Raw genomic sequence first — 24,882 nt, forward strand, 5'->3', positions numbered from 1 at the left:
CAATATGATAATGACTATTTCTGACAAAAAACGTCAAATTTTCTCTCAGTTCGAGTTTTCAGGCTGCAGAACCATTTGCCTGATTTCAGCAGCTTGAACAGACTGTTGCTGGGGTTGGAAGTGTCCTTGACAATCTTTGTGGCTCTGACCCGGCAGCGTCTGGTGAGAGGGCAGATCTAAGCCAATACAGCGCTCGGCTGCTTTCACTACTCTCTGCATGGCTTTACGATCCCGGGCTGTGCAGTAGCCAAACCAGGAACCGATGTTTGATGTCAGAATGCTTTCGACAGCTGCTCTATAGAAAGTTTTCAGGATCTTGGTGGAGACCCTGAACCTCCTCAGCTGTCTCAGGTGGTATATTCGTTGTCCCGCCCTTTTTGACCTGGGTGTGAGAGTGGATGGACCAGGTAAGCTCATCAGAGAGATGAACTCCAATGTACCAGATCCACTGGAGCTCCATCAATGGGGAGAGGAGAGTGGGAGTGCTGCTGCTTCCTGTAATCCACTACCATCTCCTTGGTTTTGCTGACATTCAGCTGGAGGCAGTTATCCTGGCACCATCTCTCCAGAATCTCCAACTCCTTCCTGTAGGCTGTCTCGTCACTGTTGGAGATGAGACCCAGCACTACTGTGTCATCAGCAAGCTTTGAGCGGCCACGCAGTCATGGGTGTACGGGGTGTACAAAAGGGGGCTCAAGACACAGCCTTGTGGTAGACCAGTGCTGAGGGTGATGGTGTCCGAGATGCAACTGTCCACACTGACGACTTGTGGTCTGTCTGTTAGAAAGTCCAGCACCCATCTGCACAGCTGGGTGTTCAGACCTAGATCCCTCATTTTGATCAGTCTGAGTGGAAACACGGTGTTGAAAGCTGAACTATAGTCAATGAACAACAGTCTTGCATAATTCCCACTCCTACTGTCAACATGAGTGAGGGTGGTGTGCGATGATCCATTTGGACGGTAGGCAAACTGCAGAGGGTTGATGAGCTGGGGATGGAGGAGCAGATGGACTCCTTTACAAGCTTCTCAAACACCTTCATGACTACTGATGTTAGTGCCACAGGTTGATAGTCATTCAGGCTGGAGGGCTTGTTGTGCTTTGGCACTGGCACAATGGTGGATTTTATGAGGCATGCAGGTACCATGGAATGAGCCAGAGACTCATTAAAGATTTTGGGCGAAGACATCAGTCAGCTGATCAGCGCAGCTTTTTAGGACACGCCCGAAATCCTGTCAGGGCCAGGGCCATGTCATGTGTGAAAGATAGGCGAGATGCCTGAGCTGAGCGTCACATGCATGTCTCATACGTGCAGTGTGAAATATCTCGTATGTTAAAATGGGTGCAGATATGAAAATGGATGCACACCGGACGTGAGATGCATTGCAAGTTTCGAGACATTTGGTGTATGTAAATCAAGGGTACAGTCGATCAGTCAGTTCATATCAGTTTATGGCATATTTTTTGTAACTACCTATGAGGGAGCAGTCTGTCATGGGTAAGATAGCCAGGCTTGTGGACATCTTTATTGTAGTCTCCATATTTGGCCTGGACAGTGTATGACGCCAGTAACACAGCTGTCTCTGGGGGACAGTAGTTCTCATCATTCAGGATGGCCTCCTTCACCTGGCAGAATGGGAGGGCGTTATTGAATTTACCACAATTATGTAATACCTCTCAGTACAAGGTGTGGATAAAAAACCTTGTGTGAAAACACAGGAAACAGTAACAAGAAAAAATGGTGAATTATACAAAAGAAATTCAGGTGGAAAAGATTTAGCATCATTAAATGCATCATGGCAGCTTCCCCTTCAATGCTTTAATGTCACCTGACTGGAGAATTAGTTATTATCTATAAAGGATAAACAACAACTTTTCCAATAATTCTTTTTACACATTTGGATGAAACCTTGATTTGTGAGTGACTTATTACCTGGAGAAAGAATAGTCTATGTGTGATCTCCTGAATCAGCTCCTCTGAGACGTCTTCAGGGAAGAATTTGGCTCTGAACTTAAACTGCAGTGGGTTCTCTTTCTTCACATCTTGCTGGGTCACCTGAAAAACAAAGGCGTTGGTGAAATTATTCACCCCATTTTTATTCAGCACATCATCATATTTGAGTCAAGCTACATCTCAGATGATCATTTATAAATAAATGGGACTGTAATACAAAAGCATATTATTCACATATTCACATAATGAGGTTAGCAGACATAACTGGTCTTCTAACATATTGGGAAAAGTATTGTCTCTATTCTGCCATGTATACTCGGAAACAGACAGACACACTGTAATAATGGAAGTTGAAGCCGTAGGGTGTATGAGAAAGGAAGCCCAAACTTCCAGTTAAATCCAGACAAAAAACACTGGATAAGGGATAAACAAAGTGAATGATAACAAAAGTAAAAGGTACTGTATGTTTTGGAATTTTTAATTTGATTAAAGTAAGGTGACACTCACCTTCTTATTGAGTTTGAGCCAGGTAATAAAGCCTTTGCTGTCCACATACTGCAGGCCAAAGAACCAGACCTCTCGCAGACCCACGGTCCTCACCACCTGAGAATAATTTGCAAAACTCCTTCAAGCATCACCTTTATGACAGGTTTGACTTAATTTAACAGCTTACAGTGTGGACAGTCAGAAAACAGATTAAAGTTCATATTATCTGAAACATCATAGATTATCATGGTTATGCAAAAAATATGTGTGAAATTCAGCAACATTTTTATGCTGTAAGGTACTGGCGGCATGTCTGCTAGAGTTGCCATACACACACTTACACACACATACACATACACACATTTACAGGGACGTTAATAAAACGATTAGAAGATTAACGATCAACATTTGTGCTCACCTGGTCAAAAAGCTGTTTTCCTGTCGTATTAGGCTGGATAGCAAACTCCAGCTCTGCATCCATGGTAATAACACGGACGTTGATCTGGAAAACAAACATCAGAACATTTAATTAGTGAGTCATATTTAAACAAAGATTTTACAGTGAGACAGAGACTGAGTATTTTTACTTCACCCCACGGAGTGGAAATGAAGTATTATTTTTGGTGGCTGTGTGTGTGTGTTTTAACAGAGGCCCAAGAATTTTGACCCTGACGTGAATTTGAACACACAATCTTCTGATTGCTCTACCGTTGCACCACAGTGCACCACAGAGTCTGTTACACATATAGGCCGACCGAGGCTTCTTGCATGAATGGGGTGAAGTCTGCCATCTCTAATTTCCTTGTTTTTACGAAGATCTAAATAGCTATTTCTGCTGTTGAGAAACCTTTTTTTATTTTTTTAAATGCACATTGTTTTTAATTGGTTGTCTAAAAGGGTGCTGCTCACACTGTGCTTCATATCGTGGAGAAACTGTCCGTATCACCCTTAACACATCCAATAATAATGCCAAACTGTATATCAGTTAAAAATACCTACAATTCCTGAAAACGTGCATTAAATTCCAACATTTAGCAAGGAAATTTCTAAAAACTCTATTTTAACCCTTCGATGCGCCTTCAAAAATGTCAACACACCTAGAGGACCAAATGGTGCTCATAAAAGTACACAGCTATAAAAATAGTATACATTTATATTTTTATTTTTTTTAGGTTTGCTGCATTTTCTGATCTAAAACACAGAAAATGAGTTATTTTCAATATACTTAATGCAAAGTGGATTTTTTTTATTATTATCGCAGCCTGGTTTAAGTGAAAGATGAGCCGAAATTTTTTTTTTGCATGATTATTTTTTTGTAATGTCAGATTTAATTAAATCCTAGCATTAACACACCTAGAGCACCAAATGGTGCTCATAAAAGTACACAGCTATAAAAATAGTATACGTTTATATTTAAAAAAAACTGTTCTTTTCCATAAATATCAACAATGATTTTTTTCATTTTTAACCCTTAAATTGCCAGGTTTAGTCATGCTGCACCTGCATTTTATGATTTAAAAACACAAAATAATGAATTATTTTCAATATACTTCATGAACACTGGATTTTATTTTTTGTGGGGGGGTTGACCAGCTGACCGATAGACACCAACAGAAGGAGTCCAAACTAAACCTGCACGGTGCGGGCATCGAGGTCCTTCCACTCGGGCACCATCCTTCTCCCATGCAGTTTGGTTTATTCCGTGATAAGTTTTGTGATCTCCGAGGTGAAAAAAAAAAAAAGTCAATCAGCTCACTAATAATGGTCACGGCACAGCGGATGGGTCCTGGAGTTAGTTCTGAGCCTGGAGGCTTGAACTGGAGCGTCAGGGAGTTTGTGGGTGCCCAGATCTCTCCGTTTTTGGACTTCCACAAAAGGTTCGCGAGTGTCACCTCTTCCCCACCATCATAAGAGTTGGTGGAGCTGGAGGGACACTAGACAGCCCCCGGGAAGTACTCTTCCTCGCCTCTGTGGTGCCGCTGTAACGCTTCATTGTGTGTGGTATGACATGAGACGTTCAGCCATGCTCCTTAGCTATTCACAGACACAGGTGCACAGATCGGGGTTTGTTTTGGTTCTAATTGCAGCTGTACATTTGATGGGCTGGGAAATCTCCTGTGTTTTGGATATTTAAAAGCTGTGGGGAACCCAAAATTAGATGTCATGGTCCTTTGGGGATGGTCCTTTTGAAAATTTGGTGCTCTGAAAGTTTGTAAAAAAAATTCACATGACAGGAGGGCATGGAAAAGGTGCCACCTGAAAGTGACCTGCGCTTTTACGCATTCTGGCGTGCACGTTGAAGACACGTGCACATACACATGCACACATGCCCACACACATGTACTCACACACCCACGCAAAATTACCGCCTCAAAGCTTGTGTGTGTGTGTGTTGGGGGGGTTTAGTTGGAGTGCCCTTGATCAGAAAAAGCATTTTTTTTTCTCCATGTGCCATTATGGCAAAAATGACGTCATCGTGATGGAAATCAGTCAGAGCACACACTTAAAGCCTCATGCGTCAAGTGATGTGAACAAATTAGAAGATTCATGTTATTTACTTTATATTTGAGCAGGATCAAAAATAGTGATTGGTGCGTAGGTGTAATAGTGCTAGGATTTTAGTTCACTTTTTTTACAATGGACTAAAAAAAATACTAATTATTTTTTAAAACACTCAAAAATACGCAGCCTGGTAAATTTTTAACAATATGCATGAAAGAATGAAAACATTATGCGACAAAGAAAAAGTCAAAAACGCCAAATAGTGTCTAGGTGTGTTAGGGTTGACAGAGTGTTTTGTTGTCTTTAGCAACAGTCGGACATACTGAACTGAATCATAACCCGTTCAGCTGTGTTTCAGTTCATTGACCGAGTCCCTGAGGAAACGATATGTGTACTGGTACATAAAGTGATTAGTTTTTTGAACGTACTGTGCATAAATCAGTGAACTAGTACACTTACCGTGCACCCTGAGTGATTCAGCAGCTTAAACTGTGAAAATAACCCTTAGCAAATACAAGAATAATGCCTCAGTTTACTTGAAAACATGAAAATGTACACCAGCATTTGTGGCTGAAACTGATCGTAATTTGAATACCACGCCCCATAGTTCCGAGATCTCGCTCCTTCCGTTTACAACACTGAGATGCAGAGTACAACCAATCTTTGGAAGCTAAAAATAAGCAAAATATAATGGGGATGCACCGAAATGAAAATTGTTGGCCGAAACCGAAAACAAAAAATCAGGAAACACTTGGTCGAAACCGAAAGAAATTATTATGCCAATTCTGTACCATTGTTTTTTTTTTTTATATGTTTATTGAGATAAACATATAACATATATTAAAAATGAGATGTTACAATCAGGATACAGATTCACTGTAAGTGGGAATCTGGCATTTTCATATTTTCCTTTTTTAAAGTAAATAATAACAAAAATGAAACTAAAATATATACACATGAGCAAAAACTAAAAGGAGAGGTGTTTGATCAGATTTAAGAATCGATCAAAGTAAGAGAGATGACATAGGAGAGAAAGGGGTCCCAAGTTCGATGAAATCTTTTCACAGACCCTCTGACTGTGTGTTTAATTTTGTGAAGAAAATACATTAAATCTTTTTAGAGGAGACATATTATACCCTATTTCCCCAAGTTAAAATAGTTCCCTGGTGTCCTAATGAACATGTCTGTGACATGCTTTGGTCAAAATACCATAAGGATGAAGCACCATAGCAGTTCAATAACCCTGCTAAACCCGCCCCTTTCAGAACGCTCGGTTTTGTGCATGGTCCCTTTATATGCAAATGAGACACAGGCAAACACACACTTCTTCCAGGGGGTTTCTGATTTGTCCTTTTTACTGCGCTCATTTGCACCGCTGATCGCCACCGCTGATCGCCAGTCTGATGCGAAGTGGTGCGAACACACTTTTGCTGACTTTATCTGGCACATTAGCTTCATATATAAAATCCTCTGAGGCTGGAAGTTTGTGTAAAACACTGTGCTCCAATGTGCAGCCACGAACAGTACAGTCCCTCCGCATTGACATAATACCTCTCTTCCTCCCTCGTCTGCACTCTTGCATTTAATAGGGACAAGGTGGAGCTAAGGTGGAGCTCTCGAGGTGAACTTACTGGTGGGGCGGTAACATTTGCGGTGAAATGCGCATGCTGCCGTCATAAACACATGTTTGCATGTTTTATCGCCTATACTTACAAAGGGGGACCACGAAAACTGACTGAGTATTCTTTTTCCACACTTTGGCGACTGGTAGGGCCTCCAGAGTCCCAAATATAAGTATTGAAATGGTTAAAACATTGATTTTGCATAATATGTCCCCTTTAACCAAGAAATTGTGCCAGCGGGATTAGGACTCTTCCAATGTAGTAGAATACGGCATTTGGCTATGAGGGCAGCAAACGCATTGAGGTATGCTTGATATTTGTTAAATCGGTCCACAGGAGACACACCAAAGATAGCAGTTAGAGGGCATGGGGTCAGGGGGATGTCCAGAACATCTGAAAGGGAATTCAGTTTTAGGCAGGAGAAAAATGTATGCGTGTGGTCTGATGGGGAGAGAGAACATCTGATTCAAGAATCGTCCGTGTCAGGAGACAATTTCTTCAGCCTGGCTTTAGTATAGTGGATCCTGTGGACCACTTTAAACTGAATAAGGCTCATGCAGAGACTCCACCAATCCCCGTCAAGCCCAAGCTCTTTTTCCCATGTGTTTTTTAGCCATAAAAGAGAAGATGCTTGCGAAGAGAGAAGAAGAGTGCAAACTGATCCAATGCTACTTTGTGAAGTTGAGGGAGACACTATATTTTATAGAAGAGTCTTCTCAGGTAGTTTAGGGAAGGACATGAAGTGAGTTTTTTTTAACTAAATTACGAAGCTGGAAATATCTAAATCAACCACAATTAGGTGGATCAAATTCAGTGACAAGATTCTCCAAACTACCAAATGTCTCATCGATAATGATCACAAAAAGAAACCAGGACAGAAGGGGATTTAAATTCCAAAATGTTGTCTAAACTGTTTCCAGATTTTTAGCAATGAGGCGATGAGGGTACAACAGGGTTACTAGTGTACTGAGAGGGACATAGAGGGAAAAAGAGCAATGCAGAAAGAGAAGATGAGGTGCAAGAGCTGGCTTCTATAGTAGACCAGTTAGTGTCAGGGGAATGATAAAAATTGTTCCGCTTTTGGAGGTTAGTGGCCCAATAGTACAACTGCATATTGGGAAGTGCAAAGCCCTCATCTCGTTTGGGCCTCTACAGAATTGATACTTGAATCCTGGGGCTTGCCTGCCCAAATGTAAGGAAGCATAGTTTTATAATATATATTCATAGTGCATAGATTTTGGTTCCATTTTACAATCCACTAAACAATTACAGCTAAAAATGTTAAAGGCCAGAGTTGTGCCTTCATTTTATTTTGTTTATCACATTAAAAAAATGCTGCTACAAGCTGCAAAGTTCATTAAAGGTTGAAAGAACTATCTTCTTAATTGTCTTTATTTTTAGTTAGCACATACCTTAAACACTTCAGGATGGAAGCTAATGATGGTTATATAAGTGCAGCTGCATGCTGGTGCGATAAGATGCAATTTACGTATAATCCGTATATTTACGTATATAGTTGACTAATCGCAAAAATAATCAGTGACTAGTAGATTATCAAAATAATCTTTTGTGGCAGCCCTAGTCTTCACTAGTGTGGTCGTTTTCTCCATGTCAGAAGATAATAACAGAATTGCTGTTTGCAAAAGCTGTTCAGCGAGGATTCCAAGAGGAGGAAAGAAGACTAAAAGATTTAACACAACAAATCTTATAGCTCACCTGAAAAGTCGTCATCGTGGTATAGTGGTACTGAAAGAATACGAAGCAGCCGCGGTATCAGTTAGCGGTGCTAAGGCTAAAACAACAACACGGAGTGTCAATGTCCCCATTCGTCAGGCGTTTGAAAACTGTAAACACGTTTCAAGAGACAGTGAAAAGGCTAAAGCCATTAACGACAACGTGAAGGAATTCATAGCGCTCGACGACCAGGCTTTTTCTGTCATTGAGAACCCAGGTTTTTGTTATAGCACGTTAATAGCACTTTACGTTACACAACCCCAAGCCGTCGCTACTTCTCAGATGTGTCCCTTCCTGCCCTCTATAACAATTATGTTAATAATAATAATAATAATAATTATAAAACAATAATACATTTACTTTAAGGGCGCTTTTCAAAGCACTAAAGGTCACCTAGAGAAGGTGTGTGTGTGTGGGGGGGAGTCTTGATTTAAAGATGATGAAGGGAGTCAATATTGCCACAAACTTTCACAACTTGCCACACAAGGCGAGATGCTTCTTTTTTATTAAAGGGGACATATTATGCAAAATCAACTTTTTAATCATTTTAATACTTATATTTGGGACTCTGGAGGCCCTACCAGTCGCCAAAGTGTGGAAAAAGAATACTCGGTCCTTTTTTTCGTGGTCCCCCTTAGTGTAAGTATAGGCGATAAAACACGCAATGTTGAATTCCCTGTGCTTATGACGGCAGCATGCGCATTTCACCGCGAAAGTTACCACCCCACCAGTAAGTTTACTTGGAGAGCTCCACCTTAGCTCCACCTTGTCCCTGCAAGAGTGCAGACGAGGGAGGAAGAGCGGTATTATGTCAACGCGGAGGGACAAGTGTGCTGTTCGTGGCTGCACAGTGGAGCACAGTGTTTTACACAAACTTCCAGCCTCAGAGGATTTGTGTGTCCAGTGGATACATTTTATATTTGAAGGTAATGTGCCGGATAAAGTCAGCAAACATGTGTTTGTGTGTTCGCACCACTTCGCATCAGACTGCGGCCAGTGGTCGCCGTATTTAGTCAGCGACCGTATTTCACCGACGTACAAACACATTTTTAAGAAAAGGTCACATAGAGCTCATAACTGACCATTCTGACACGTCCTAATTAAAAATATTTGTTCAGTATGTCCTCCATGACTGGAGCACAGACTCAGTCTGATACAGTCACATACAGCGGCGCTGGCGATCAGCGGTGCTGTCCCTAAGTGTTTTTAACTGATTTACAGTTTGGCAGTGTTCAGCTTGATCCTTGTGTCGGACGTCTCTTCCTGTGACGGCACTCTTGCTGTTTTCCGTGCACGCTGCCATGTTGATATTGTCAGAGAACTAGTGGAGGGAGGGGGAGAGGAATGGAGCGGAGGGAACAGGAGCTGAGCGAGTGAGCACGGTAAAAAGGACAAATCAGAAACCCCCTGGAAGAAGTGGGTGTGTGTTTGCCTGTGTCTCATTTGCATATAAAGGGACCATGCACAAAACCGACCGCTCTGAAAGGGGCGGGTTTAGCAGGGTTATTGAACTGCTATGGTGCTTCATCCTTATGGTATTTTGACCAAAGCATGTCACAGACATGTTTATTAGGACACCAGGGAACTATTTTAACTTGGGGAAATAGGGTATAATATGTCTCCTTTAAAAGATTTAATGTATTTTCTTCACAAAATTAAACACACAGTCAGAGGGTCTGTGAAAAGATTTCATTGAACTTGGGACCCCTTTCTCACCAGGGAGCTATTTTAATTGGGGAAATAGGGTATAATATGTCCCCTTTAAGAAAAATCTCCTACTGATGCCCTCAATGTAGACATTAGACAAAGTGACACGTGAAAAGATAGTTTGGGGGGAGGTTAAGAAATGTAGAGTAGAAAGTCGAAATCAATTTATGTTTTCTTATTTTGAACTACAAGATTTCAGAAAAACTGCAAATCATTAATAATTCTGTAAACCTTTGGTTGATGATTCACTTTATTTATATTTTTGAGGATGCACTTTTGTTTTATTTATTTGATTAAATTTTTTGTTATTGAGGTTGACATGTCAATGCATATCATTTTATATTTAAAAAATATTTGACTTAACTCCACAAATACCTTACTGTTATTGCTATTTACAGCAAATGACCACATCTTTTTGTGTGATGACATGAAAAAAATAAACAGTGTTATAGATAAAAAAAAGTTTGACTTTGTTTTTTAAGGCATCAAAATCTGCCACAAACACATACAACACACAACACCATTCATAAGCTAAAATGCAAGTATGTGCGCGCTCACACACACACTGACAAAAGAAAATAAAACTTATCATAAAGCTAACAGACCAAGCTTCTAACACAAGAAGAGGAAGTCGATGACAATGAAGATAGCAACAGCGAATACAAGCACAAGAGAGAGGTGGGACTAAAACAGCATTGTATTCCCAGAGAAGCATATTGGTTGTCTACATGGAAATGCAAGGGTGGCATTTTCATTCACTCTGGGACCTGTTTTACAAAAATTGTGCTTGTTTCATGTGGATAAAAAGCTGATACCATTAAAAGATTTTCCTGAACTAATTTTCAGCCCCTAAGCCATTGAAGTGCTGAACTTGAGCATTATCTTCCTGACTTCTTCCCCTTAGCAGTGCATTTCTCTGCAATACGTGGTATAACCAGCTGACATTTGTACACAAACTTTTAACTTGCTTTCAGCTTCTTACCGGTTTTGGCATCTTTGTTTCCTCTCCCTTTGACACCTGTCGACTGAGAGGATGAATCCAACACTGGAAAACAACAACACTTGTATCACAGGGCCTGCAAGATAAACAGATAAAAAAAAAAAAATCATCTGACAAGAATTTCAAACATTTTATGTATTCTCTTTTCAAAAGAGACACTCAGAAAGTACAGTATTTAGGAAATAAACTATATATAGTAAACTGTATGAATGATTTGATCAATTTACCCATTTAAAAGGTGTTACAGATAAGGCTGTAAATTAGTCACGACATTATGAACAAATTTGCTGTGGTCATGATTAATATTGTGATTTGGGTCCTGACAGTTTGCCATCTTTAAAAGGTGAACCCCCATATAGAAAGTTTTAGAAACACTGTCCTAAATAAACAAAAACTGTATCACAACTGAAGTGAAGTGAAAAATAAATCACTTGTTACATGGCCTTGAAGTAATTTTTTGTCTTTTTTTGTACAATTTTGCACAATAAATGTTCTTGAAATTATATATTATGTTTTTTATGTGTGTTGGCAGTTTAGAATTCAGCTTCCCGATGCGTTGCATTTGCTGTGGGACTTTGTTACTAATTCAGAAACAGTATACAGTATACTACTGAAATATGAAAAAATATATCACAATATATACCTTTAACGTAAGATGTTTCAAATTATACTACAATAAAAATATTTAGCCCACACTGCCTATTTACAAAAGATAACAATAAAACACTTAGAAGAGAAGCTTGAATTTTAATGACAGTTTATATAATTTAGACATCTTTTACAAATAACAGCCACATACTTACATTTTTATATTACCCATGGCATTTCAGAGTTCTTGGCCATATCGAGGTATTAAGGTGACATACAGTTCTGGTTATGCAGTGCTGTAAAGCTGCACAAATTAAGAATTAGAATTTAATTAAATTGAATCATTTTAGTTGTTTCTTTTAAAAACAAAATACTTTCTCTAACTTTTGTTTCTAAATAATTGTTATTTTCTGGTTTCTTAAAATCATGAAAAATCATAAAAAAATATATTATTAAAAAAGAAGCCTTGCGATACATGAGGGATATTAGTCTTAACGTTGCACAAGTGGTATAACATCTCCAGGTCAAAAGATAAGGAAGCATAATAGATTTAAGTTTAGCAAAAAATCATAAAAAAATCATGGATCTGGCAAACCTTCAGGTTTTGAGATTACAATCTCAGGGACTAATAAACTATGCCCTTTCTTACAAAACCATTAGCGTCTGCATTTAAGATCGAGCTAGCGTCTGTAAATGTTGCCATGTTTTTTGATTTACCTCTTCTCTCCCTCTCTCCATGTTTGATACTGTCTCTGCACTCAAAATAAGTTAACTGGTGGGTTGTTAAGTTAACTAAAGTGTAACATGTGTTATGTAAGCTGTAATTTCATGTTTCAAAGGTGAACATGATTATATCATGTTGTCTTTGCATGAAATCAAACAACTAAACATTCATTAGATTCAGTCATGTTGCCAGAAAGTGAGGCAATTGAGTTTCTACAGGTAGGTGGGAAAAGCAAAGGGGTAAAAAAAGCAAAATATTCATAAAGAACCATAGAAGGAGATCCGATTTTATCATGATGACAGATGTAGATGTAAGGCTGCCTAATCCCTCTCACTGCAGGTAGCCTAGTCCTAACTAAATAGCTTCTGTTCTGTTGAGGCTGCATTACATTGATAGTCGCCTGGCTGTATGGATGGTGTGCTGCCTTCTAATTTGTTTGACATATCTCGCACATTGTTGACTAGCTAAGGGGTTTAAAGGACAGGTGTTGAGATGACTTTCATGCCGTCAGCGTCTTTTTGTTTTAACACTAAATTAAATATTACAGTATTAAATTATGATGTCAAGATGGTAGAGGACAGTAGTGTACCAACCACATACATTACATTTACATTTGTTAATTTATTATTTGTTGTCTTATGTTTAAAAAAGCACAATGTAATAATGTAATTAATACATACACATTTACATTTTTTTCATATTCTAATCTCAAAAAGCACCTTTTTCACTACTTGAGTTTGCATGTCTGTCAATGATTACTTGCTAAATTGACCTTCACGGACATTAATTAATCTCTCTCAATTTATCACAGCAATTTGTCACAAAAGTGTCGTGTGTCCTCCATCCGACTGCAAGCACACCTATGTCTGCTGTTCAATTGCATTGGTACCTGCATCTTTTCTGAAAAAAGATGCATGTGTGTGTTGGGGGTGTGGGAGTCACTGCTTTTTTGTCCTGCATAAAAATGCATGGTGAAAATTATCTCTTGATAGTCATATTGACATGATCATACCAGCATACACCTGCTTCACTTGATCACACAAATATCCCGATGTAAATGTTTTGAACTTATTAATCATATCTAATTGATTGATCAGTTCCTAGTCTCTCTGTGAGCTAGCTACCCATTCCACTCGTCCAGATACAGGTCTGTCAGTGATTACATGCTAACTTTCATGGGCATTAATTGATTGTTCTCTCAATTTATCACAGCAATTCCTGACCACAAGAGTGTCCTGTCCGACCACACCTGTGTCCTCCAACCACACCTGTGTCTGCCGTTCAACTGCATAAGTGCCTGCTCGGAAATTCATCGTGCCAGTCCTGGAGGTGGTCTGCCTCAAACAGTGAATGTCTGTAGGTCTATCTGGTAGATTTGAGCTACTAAAACATATTAGACTACAGCACCGTCATAGGCAACGCTACCCATGCCCACACACAAAGTGCCCATGTACTTTTAAGACATGGAATGCCCTTCACATTCATTTAAGTAGAGTCCATCCTAAACAAAACTCTTAGGAGCTGCTGGAATTGTCAACATTCAGTTATCATTTGTGCACTAGTAGTGATCTGCCTACAGAAAAGATTATTTTGTACACATTGTACAAAATAATTGGCTGTTGTTAAAACATATAATATTCTCTTTATAATGTTCTTTCTCTTTCCACAGACTGTCGTGGAAACGGTAAATATAAGAATCATACTAGGAGAAAATAATTCCCAGAGACTAATTCTTCCAGAATCTGTCGATTAACTTGCACAGCAAATAAAGATATGGCGGATGGAAGGCAAGCTTGAAATATAAACTCGGTAACTACAGAACAAAGCTGAGGGGCCTCGGGTGCCAAGAAGTTACAGTGAATGCCCTAAAACAAAAACCTGATGGCAAATGCAGTCCTGCCTATGGTGTTAAGAGGCCGAAAAAAGCAGAAGTGAATTACTGCCCCGCCTATCCACCTGGTGAAACAGCAGAGACGCTAGAAAAGACAAGAGTGGCACTACTGTCAGAAGTACAGAAAAGAAATAATGATGACAAGGTGGCGAAGATGATGGACAACACCTTTGCACTCAGAAGAGAAGAGGTAGGTCAAGAGGCACCAATGATAGCAGATTTCAAAACAAGGTGGCCGGTCCTCTTCCATGTGCGTGAAGTAAGTGAATGAATGTGTGATGGAACAAACTGATGTCAATTTAATACACTGTGCTACATTACAGACAGTGGTGGGCTGTCAGGGCCAGCAGGGCCTTCTCTGCTGGCCCTGACAATATCAAAAAAGTATATTTTTTTTAATTATTATTATTTTTTTAATAATCAAATGAGTGTGTGTGTGTCTGTGTCTGAATTCAATTACTTTTTCAGTATGTTATGATTATATTTCCAGAATGAATATGGTTATTTTTTGTGAAGCTGACCTGGATTTTCCTGGATGTCATTTAACGCATCATAGCTCCGTGGACCTGCTCTAGTGGTATTGCTGGCCTTTCGTTGAAGCTGCCATTTCCTATTTGGTTAAAACTTTGACTGACGTGTGTCGTCAGCCAATCAAAATTTGATGCAAAGTGACAGAACGCACCAGGCCCAGCGATGTGTCTGGCGCTAGCCCCCGCTGTTGTCATCAACGACGTTTGAACCTTTGGCGGCTTTTGAAGTAAGCTATGGCCACTGCATTAACACCACCGATCCATCATGTTTCTGATCTCCTTCGTGTAAACTTTTCACGGCGATCGTTTGGAGAAAAAAAGGAAATTATTTCAAGAGGAAGACCTACACCTAAGAGGTACATCATTTCAGGTAGATGGAGTCTTAATGATAAATTTATAAAAAAAAATTAGAAGTGGTGAGGACAAAACTGTTGATCATAAATAGTGTTGGGGACGTGTTCCCCGCGTAGTTGACGCCTATGCTTATGTGGAAGCTTGTTTTTGTGTCATATAGTGGCTTGTGAAATTGCGTTTGCTGAGTGACATAACGCAAAATGTGGTGGTAATGATGCAGTAGCCCAGTCATGTCAAAGTCAAATACACGGGGGGCCAAAATAAAAAAAATGGTACAAGTGGAGGGCCGGGCTGGTTCAATGTTTATTAAAACTCGCAATTATTGCACATATTGAACCAATACCAATAACACAGCCTATATTGCACTTAACATTAATCATTAAATTAAATTAAGCAAAACATAAATAAAATCAGTTGCAATATTTTCTCAAGGCTCTTTCAGTAACAAATTGAAAACATTTTTTCTTCTTCTAGACAGCAAAATGTAATTTTCCTTCAAAGCTCAATGGCAAGATAAATGCAAAAATGAAACAGCATGCATTAAAAACAAATCAGTGCGCTGCTCTGATCCTCACCAATGTCTGTCTTTTATAATAAAATTAGAAAAGTTAGTGCAAACTTCAAGGCCTGACTTATGTGTAGCCTATAGATGCGCAGTGGTGTCCGTGTGCGCTATGGCGTGTTTTTTTTTTTTTTTTACTGAAGGCCTTGACTGGAACCCCACGGTACGCTACTGATTACAGATAAATACAAAACAAAGTAAGATGTCTGTCTTTCTACTGCATCAGTCTCTCTGTCTCTCTCTGAAACTTTTTTCAACTAAGGTTTACAGACTGGAAAAGACATAGAGAACGATAAATGCACATATCATGCGTTTGCATGTCTTGAATGGCCTAAACTGCCATATCAAATGAGACATTGACATGAAAATAGGCAGAGTTGAGCTTTGTTTACCATTGTTTTTTATTGTAATTGCAGATGAGTTTCACAACAATTCATCTGTAGTCAAAGTTCTTCTCTGAGCTGGATGCGCACTCTGCAAATCTGCTCAAGGCGTATGCAAAGAAAGGTGGTGTCAGGGGAGAACAATCAAGAGCATCATGGTGCCCATAACCCAGGTATGATAACAATGGAAAAGAGAAACTGTTCAACCTGTACTGCTGTCATATTTTTCAACTTCACTGAAAACCTGACCATTGCATTGTGGAAATGGCTAATGTTTGCGGAAATAAGGGACACTCAAATCCATTCCTGTACACTTTTATAGATTTAACTGAAGGGGGTAAATTTACATAAGAAATGGTATGAGCTTGCTTCAGTTTGAAATTGTACACATCATACATGAAAAAGCCAGACTATTCCAAAAGGGTTCACAATCTGTAGAGAACCACTGTATTCACTATTACTCTAGTCACTAAATGCCTTTTAATGTTGTGACTGTGAATCTAGTTAAAAGTTGTCTAAGCTGGGTGAAACCTGCTCTGCTGGTAGGTTGAGATGGTGTTCCTAATGTTTAGTTTTTTTGGCATATTCTCTCTGATCTGCATATTTAGACGGACAGCATTGACGTTAGACGAGAAACGTCCTCAAAGGTCTTTGTGTCTACTTGAATGAAGATCCGGAGAAGCTGGTGAAGGAATACATGGTATGTTAATTTACCTTTTATGTTTACTAAGGTTTTGATCAGCTGGAATGAATGGGGTTTCCTCTGGGTTCCAATCAGCTGTAAAATTTGGAAAGATAAGGTCTTAAAAACTTCTTTGAAATCTACCTACTTGCCGACTGCATTGCATTTGTAAACAAACCAGGCATGTACTTACAAACTTATGTCTGCACAGGACAACAATTTATTGGGCCAACTGGTATATACACAAGTTCTACTATCAATTAAGCCTCTTTTCAGTTTGTCTGGAATCTTGTACATGCTCTCAGTGTCTTCAAATATAATACAAAATGCGTTGGGCATCATAAATTGCCTTCCAGGAACCTGGATTGAATCCAGCTGCGTGTTTCCCCTAGGTTTTTTTTCCAGCAGCAGTGCTGTCCTGGCATCTTATGCCTGTGCAGATGCCAGGACCCGTATAGCTTAAAACTACCATGTAATTGTTCTTCACGTCTGTTGTCTCATGTAGATGTTAAAAAGAACCCCGGCTATGAAGACTTGTAGTTCTTAAAAGATAAATGTTAGTATCAGTTATAATAAAGTGATACTTGGGTGAGGGTTACCCCAACTCTAACTTGTAAGACGATGAGAGCGTTCGTAGCTTGAACGCAAAGGCTTGTTTACCCACCAAGAGTTGGCTTCCGCTTCTTTAAAATTTACCTCAGATTTAATGACAGTATGGAATAAAACGTGTGACGACCTTCGATTCTAGCGTCAAACATGAGTTTCACTCGTGGTCACCGTTGGCCGCTAGACGACTCTTTCCAAAACAGTCCATATAAAGTACTAAAACAGTGTCCTCGTTGACAGTTTTGAAGACACTAAAGACATAACGGGTCAACCTAGCGTGGCTCGCCCCTATACGTAAAGTTTTAAAGCACAATTTTGCGTTAATTCATAACATTTTCCACAAAAAGACGAACCCCCCCACTCCGTGGCATCTCCGGTAGTACGGTACACACAACCACAATTTACTACAAGTTAGCGAACACGAGGGTATCCGCTATTGCCTCAGAAGCTCATCTTTTTATGAAGAGTAACTCACCGGCAGTTGATGAGAAAGCCTCGTATCTTCAGATGTGAGTTTGTTTGTGATCCACAAAGAAAGTATCGGTTGTTGATCCCCCTCCTAACCTGTTAAGTGTTTTGACTAACCAAATTCCCATAGACAGAGAAACCCGACTGAGTCTAAACAAGGCGATTTAGGGTCCCGCTGGGGAGCTATAGCCGAGATAAACTGCGACTGCTTCCGGTCTAGTTTTTAGAAAATAAAAGCCTTTAATAGTGGCAAAGGCAGAAATTCATGTCTTTCCGTCTATCAGTACTACAAGGATAAATAGTATCAGGCTAGCAGCAAGTCCTCAAAAAAGGCTTTAGTTTTTGAGTTAGACCAGAGTTACTGTAGATCAAAATACAACCAGGTTTTTCATGTCCCATATGTTATATAGCCTGGAAAGATGGTTTTGTAGCTTACAAAAAAGCCCTACACAAAGCTAGAGCTGCCTATTATTCTTCTCTAATTGAAGAAAATAAGAATAATCATAGATTTCTTTTCAGCACTGTAGCCAGGCTGACACAGAGCCACAGCTCCACTGAACCATCTATTCCTTTAACACTGAGCAGTGATGACTTTATGAACTTTTTTGTGAATAAAATAACATCAATTAGAATAAATATTGATCATCTCCTCCCTCATATTGGGACTGACTCATCTTTTAGCACAAGAGCTTTAGAAGCACCAGGTGCACATTTAGACAGTTTCTCCCCTATAGATCTCCCTGAATTAACATCATTAGTTTCATCATCTAAGCCATCAACCTGTCAGTTAGATCCTATCCCCACCAAACTGTTTAAAGATGTCTTTCCTTTAATTAACAGCTCTATATTAACTCAAATTAATCTATCCTTATTAACTGGATATGTGCCCCAAACGTTTAAAATAGCAGTTATTAAACCCCTTCTCAAAAAAGCGACCCTTGACCCAGACATTTTAGCTAACTACCGACCTATATCTAATCTTCCCTTTGTTTCTAAAATCTTAGAAAAAGTAGTTGCTTATCAACTATGTGAATATTTGCGCATTAATGGCCTGTTTGAAGATTTTCAGTCAGGTTTTAGATTAAACCATAGCACAGAAACAGCACTAGTTAAAGTTAGTAATGATCTTCTCTTGGCTTCAGATAATGGTCTAGTCTCTTTACTTGTCCTGTTAGATCTTAGTGCTGCATTTGACACCATAGATCATAATATTCTACTGCAGAGACTGGAGCAGACTCTTGGTATCACAGGTGCTGCCCTCTGCTGGTTTAAATCATACTTATCTGATAGATTCCAGTTTGTTCATGTTAATGATAAAGCCTCACTACAAACTAAAGTTAATTGTGGAGTTCCACAAGGCTCAGTGCTTGGGCCTATACTTTTTACCTTATATATGCTTCCTCTAGGGAACATTATTAGAAAGCACAACATACACTTTCATTGTTATGCAGATGACACACAGCTTTATTTATCAATGAGGCCGGATGAAATAAATCAGGTTGTTCAACTCCAGGAATGTCTCAGAGACATTAAGTCCTGGATGACATGTAACTTTCTACTTTTAAACTCAGAAAAAACTGAGGTCATTATACTCGGCCCTAAACACCTCAGAGAAAAACTTTCTGATCACATTGTCACTTTAGATGACATCACCCTGGCTTCCAGTTCCACTGTGAGGAACCTTGGAGTTACTTTTGACCAGGAAATGTCATTTGACTCACACATTAAACTAATTTCCAGAACATCCTTCTTCCACCTGCGGAACATTAAGAAAATTAGAAACATTCTGTCTTTACGGGATGCTGAAAAACTAGTTCATGCTTTTGTTACATCTAGATTAGATTACTGTAACTCCTTATTATCAGGATGTTCCAACAAGTCTGTTAGAACCCTTCAGTTAATTCAAAATGCTGCAGCACGAGTTCTGACAGGAACTAGAAAGAGAGACCATATAACTCCAGTGTTAGTTTCTCTACACTGGCTCCCTGTACAGTTTAGAATTAAATTTAAAATCCTCCTCCTCACGTACAAAGCACTTAATGGTCAGGCCCCTTCATACCTGAAAAACGTAGTCTTACCTTATCGCCCTAATAGACCACTTAGGTCACAAAATACAGGCTTACTTGTGGTTCCTAGAGTCTGCAAGAGCAGAATGGGAGGCAGAGCCTTTAGTTACCAGGCTCCTCTCCTGTGGAACCAGCTCCCAATGATAGTTCGGGGGGCGGACACTCTCTCTGTATTTAAAGTTAAACTTAAAACTTTCCTTTTTGATAAAGCTTATAGTTAGAGCTGGTTCAGGGAAACCTGGACCAGCTCTTAGTTATGCTGCTATAGAACTAGACTGCTGGGGGATTTTTTATCTGTGGTGCACGCACATTCACTCTCTCACACTCAGGATATGATTTTGACTTTTTATATGTCATTAACCTTGTCTCTTTCTCTCCCTAGTTTGTGTATTTCCTTCCTTCCCTCTCTCTCTCTCTCTCTCTCTGTATTCTCATCATGCAGGTTGCGGGACCAAGATCCAGTTTTCGAGGCTACCCACATCATCACCATTATTATTGTGCTATAATTAAAAAGTCGATATCATAAACTGTATTAACTTGTAACTTGATACAGTTGTTGTGTATCTGCTCCTGGTCTCTCTCTCTCTTCTGTCTCTACCTCATCTCCCTCTTGTCCTTTCTCTCCCCCCTTTCTGTCCCCCACCATCCTCTGTCCCCGATTTTCCTTTCACCCCAACCGGTCGAGGCAGATGACTGCACATTTCTGAGCCTGGTTCTGCCAGAGATTTCTTCCTGTTAAGAGGGAGTTTTTTCTCTCCACTGATGCCTAGTGCTTGCTCATTGTGTGAACTGTTGGGGTTCTCTGCTCCCTTTGATGTTGTCTATGTACAGTGCCCTGAGATAATGTATGTTATGATTTGGCGCTATACAAATAAAATTGAATTGAATTGAATTGAATTGAATTGAATATGTGTCTCATTAATGAAATGGATGGTTGTGGAACTTTATTTTTGTGGGCTCTTTAGACCTACCCTAATACTATCTGAAAAAGAAAAAAGAAGAAGAAAATTTGCTGTGGTAAAACCAAATGGTTGTGTGGGTAAATATGTTGTTTTCTATTGCAAACAATGTGACGTAAGACCGACTACTTCTCTGGAACCAAACAAATTAGATGATTGCAAAATGCTCATATTTGGAGAGTGAGAGGCCAGGTGTTGTAGGCTACACCAAACAGTCAGAATGTGAGAAAAATAATCAATTTAAATCAGAACCAAGAACATCCATCCATCCATTATCTACCACTTTATCCTCCACCGGAGGGTCGCAGGGTGTTCTGTGCCAATCTCAGCTAACATAAGGCGATAGGTGGGGTCACACCCTGGACAGATCGTCAGTTCATCGCAGCAGGGCCACACAATGTTGATCGCAAACTATCTGATTGCATCTTCTGTGGGCCAAGATCTTCTTGAGGATCTTCTTGAGGATGCATTCAGCAAGGTCACTAAAAGTCAGGAAGGCTGAATCAGCTCTTGCGTCTTGTGTTTGTGGTTTTCCTCATCTTTCCATCATCATAGAAGAGAGAGGGTGGGATGGAAGCCAACTCGTGACACATTATATTTTCCAATGACATGTCTTTTCCTTTTGAAACGGCCAGGAGTCTCCTGTAGAGCACATCTGAATCCATTTGAAGCTTTGTAGATTTGCAATTCAACTTTTCTTTTGTCAAAAATATTGAAATTTCATTATTTGGTGATGTTTCTTCTTTCTTTTTTATTTCTGCCACAAAACATTGACAATCCTCTGGGTGTGGCAGTTTAAAATGGCCTTTGGAATTTAAAATGGTAGTTGCAATTTAAAATGGCAGTTGCAATTTAACAAACAGGGGAAAAAACAAGGAGGCACACCAAAGAACAACAGTTTGAGAGTGTTAATGGAATGTGGTTCTGTCTTTTGTTAGTTTCCCTATTAACTTCAGAGGGTGATATGGACTGCATATAAGTAACACTAAACAATGAATATACTGTATCTCTTTCAGGAAGGGCTAGCTTATGGTAAATGAAAAGGATATTAAATTCCAAGATCTTTTGATTTTGTTCAAATGAAAAGGTTTTCACCATGAAAAAAAAATACTTAAGCTTTCCGCCTATTCATTACTCTGTTTAGATGTCAACAGTACTTAATCAAAACAAATTATCAACATAAATTCAGGTAATCCACATGCACAAGGTACCTGACTACTCTCACACAAAACTATAAGTTGATCAGATCTTCCTTTGGAAAACTAGACGCAATGTAATCCTTGTCACCCCCAGAAAGTTCTTCATTGGCTCTGTGGGGTACATCACTTTTTCAATTGATGGCATAAATTTCCCACAAAAATAAAGTAAAAAAAATAAGATCCTGAAGATTAAAAAACCCCACAAAACATTGTTGTGTTTTGTTCTAAATTGGGTAGGGGTACAGTACCTCAAAATATGAGGGCGCCTCCTGCTAGACTATATATAAGAGGAACTGCAAAATAGTAAAAGTGTAATACATGTTCTCAATAGCGTTATCAACAGCCGACTACTTTTGTAACCATATTATGATGTAGTATGACTCCAAAAAATGGAGATGTGGAAGTTAATAAATAAGTTAACGTTGTTAATAACTGTTATGTCTAGTGCTTTTGAAGTAAAATGCCTCATTTCCGGTTCCCTCATCAGTTTCTGTTGTCAACTTGACGCGGCTTGATATGGCTGTCGTGAATGGGATGCAACATAGGTAAGTGGATGCGAGGTATGAGGGTTGATTTGTACCAGTGGAGGAGGAAAAGTTGATAATAAATAAATAATAAAATGACATAATAAATGTCACTGACTGCTTAGATCCTTTATCCTCGATGAGGGTTGCTGGGGGAGCTGTGCCAATCTCAGCTGACATAGGGCTATAGGTGGGGTCACACCCTGGACAGATCGCCAGTCCATCGCAGCAGGGAGACAAATATAGAGACAAACAATCATTCACTCTCATTTATGGTCAATTTAGAGTGTCCAATTCACCTAATCCCCATATTGCATGCTTTTCAACTGTGGGAGGAAGCCGGAGAACCCGCAGAAAACCCACGCACACACAGGGAGTACATTGAAACTCCATGCAGAAAGGCCCTTGTTCCAACCAGGGCTTGAACCCGGGTCTTTACCACTACGGTCTTATCTATCTATCCAGCTGTCCGTCCGTCCGTCCATCCACCCACCCATCCATCTATCTATCCATCCATCCATCATCATTAAAATGTTATTGTTATTTATTTGTCAGATAACTGAATCCACCTTTTTATACCGAGATTTGAAATCTAATTTTTCTGTTCAGAAATGCAAGTAAATAGCTATAATTCCACACCTTAATCAAGAAACAATAATGTGCTTTACTATTTTTCTGTTTCTACATTTGAAAATTCATGGATCACAATAATATTAATATTGTAGCATTAAAAACATCATTTCAGTTAGAAGAGCTTCTACATGCTGGTGTATTAACCATTACAGAAACAAAAAAAAAGATTTTTATAATTACCAGTGCTGTTCATTTAAGGCAGCTGTGGCTTAAATCAAGGTCTATTATCTCAGTATCATCATCAAGTTTTATTGTTTCCAGTATTGGTTGCAGTCACTTTAAATGCTAAATGTAATCCCCTTGAAGTATAAACACACATTGTAGCAAAGTATTATGAACGAAATTCAGGACGTTACGTTTGGTTGAGGTGGGATTTGAACTTGCGACATTGGAGCTTTGCTCCAAATAATGCCAAAATCGGAGGCTGGCCCATCAGGTAAAGGCATGAGTGCTAACCACTACACAAACCATGTGGCACAATCTTTGTCAAATGTCATATTTTTGTTGTTCCTGTTATGTCTCATGAAGCGATTGCACATATATTAATAAAACACAAGTGATGCCCAGCTGATCACTGTGTCTTTGTATCTCTAAATGATTATTATTTTCAATAAATAGACCTCTGATGTGCTGCAGTGTCCTTTAGTGTACTTATTTGTTCTACCACTAGATGTCATCATGTCCCTTCAGTTGGAGTCCTGAAGGAACCAGAGCTTCTCACTTGTGGTAGATGCAGATCATTTTAGCCCATTTTCCACCTCCTCCTCCTCCTCGCCTCAGCACAACACAGTTTGGGTTGGTTTTCCACTACAAAATAGTACCTACTCAATGTGGGCGGAGTCATCACTGTATGACTGCATGAAACTGCTGTGACTTTGTTTTACATGCGACACACAAATGAGGGACTAGCGACTTATAAAGCAGTTGTTTTCAGTGTAACTGAATCATTAGAATAATTTAATTAAAAATATTTGTTACAATCTAAATACACCAGACTCCTCTGTTAAATATTGAGATTTTAGACATTTCCCTGGTAATTGTTGGAGATTAACCCACATTTTTAGGATCTTTTTAATTGATTTACAGTCCGGCATCAGTGGCCAGCGACGTCACACATAGTATCACCCCAGCTCGCTTGGAACCTCACCAGAGCAGGTACTAAAAAAAGTACCAGGTACTATAGTGGAAACACAAAATAACCGTGCCGTGCCAAGGCGAGTCAAGCCGTTGGAAATACGCCATTTATTTGTCATAAGTGTAAGGGGAAAAGGGGTTTTATTTTGTTTTTATTGTTTTATAATTATTTTATTATTTAATTCATTTAAAAATGTGCCTTATTGTTCCAAACACTGTAAAGCACTTTTGTAACCTTAAATAAATAAACCTTACAAAATAAATAATAAATGCTCCCAGTCCTGTTACTGCTGCATACATCTATTATTACAACAAGAGTGTGATCAAACCCACAATATGTGGTGTGGGAAACCGGACCGGACAGGGGGAGAGAGGTGGACAACAATACAATTGAAATTATATAAAACAGACAGAACACAATAGACAAAACAAAACATAAACAACGTTAGACTGACATTAGTAGGTTAGTAACATTAAACAGTTGAAATTATACAAAACAGACAGTACATACTCGATAAAACAACATTAGATGGAGTAATCGTTAACAACCACATCAAGAGAGGGTATCCGGGCTT

At 39.3% G+C, this 24,882-nt stretch overlaps 1 protein-coding gene across 2 annotated transcripts in view; it reads right to left on the reverse strand.

The window, feature by feature from the left end:
* LOC131446424 (radixin-like) overlaps positions 1 to 17,998 on the reverse strand; it is a 35,168-nt gene extending 17,170 nt beyond the window's left edge. The window contains exons 1-6 of one of the 2 annotated variants that reach the window (XM_058617643.1): positions 17,800 to 17,998; positions 10,987 to 11,080; positions 2,858 to 2,941; positions 2,461 to 2,556; positions 1,933 to 2,055; positions 1,474 to 1,625 (exon numbers count right to left, since the gene is read on the reverse strand). In XM_058617643.1, the coding sequence (XP_058473626.1) occupies positions 1,474 to 1,625; positions 1,933 to 2,055; positions 2,461 to 2,556; positions 2,858 to 2,941; positions 10,987 to 10,998 (467 nt within the window). In that variant the 5' untranslated portion in view covers positions 10,999 to 11,080; positions 17,800 to 17,998. Of the gene's footprint in view, positions 1 to 1,473; positions 1,626 to 1,932; positions 2,056 to 2,460; positions 2,557 to 2,857; positions 2,942 to 10,986; positions 11,081 to 17,799 lie in introns of those variants that run through there. The other variant, XM_058617652.1, reaches the window with a different exon arrangement.
* Positions 17,999 to 24,882: the final 6,884 nt, after the last annotated feature.

The sequence above is a fragment of the Solea solea genome, chromosome 2, assembly GCF_958295425.1.
Source record: "Solea solea chromosome 2, fSolSol10.1, whole genome shotgun sequence".
NCBI lineage: Eukaryota > Metazoa > Chordata > Actinopteri > Pleuronectiformes > Soleidae > Solea > Solea solea.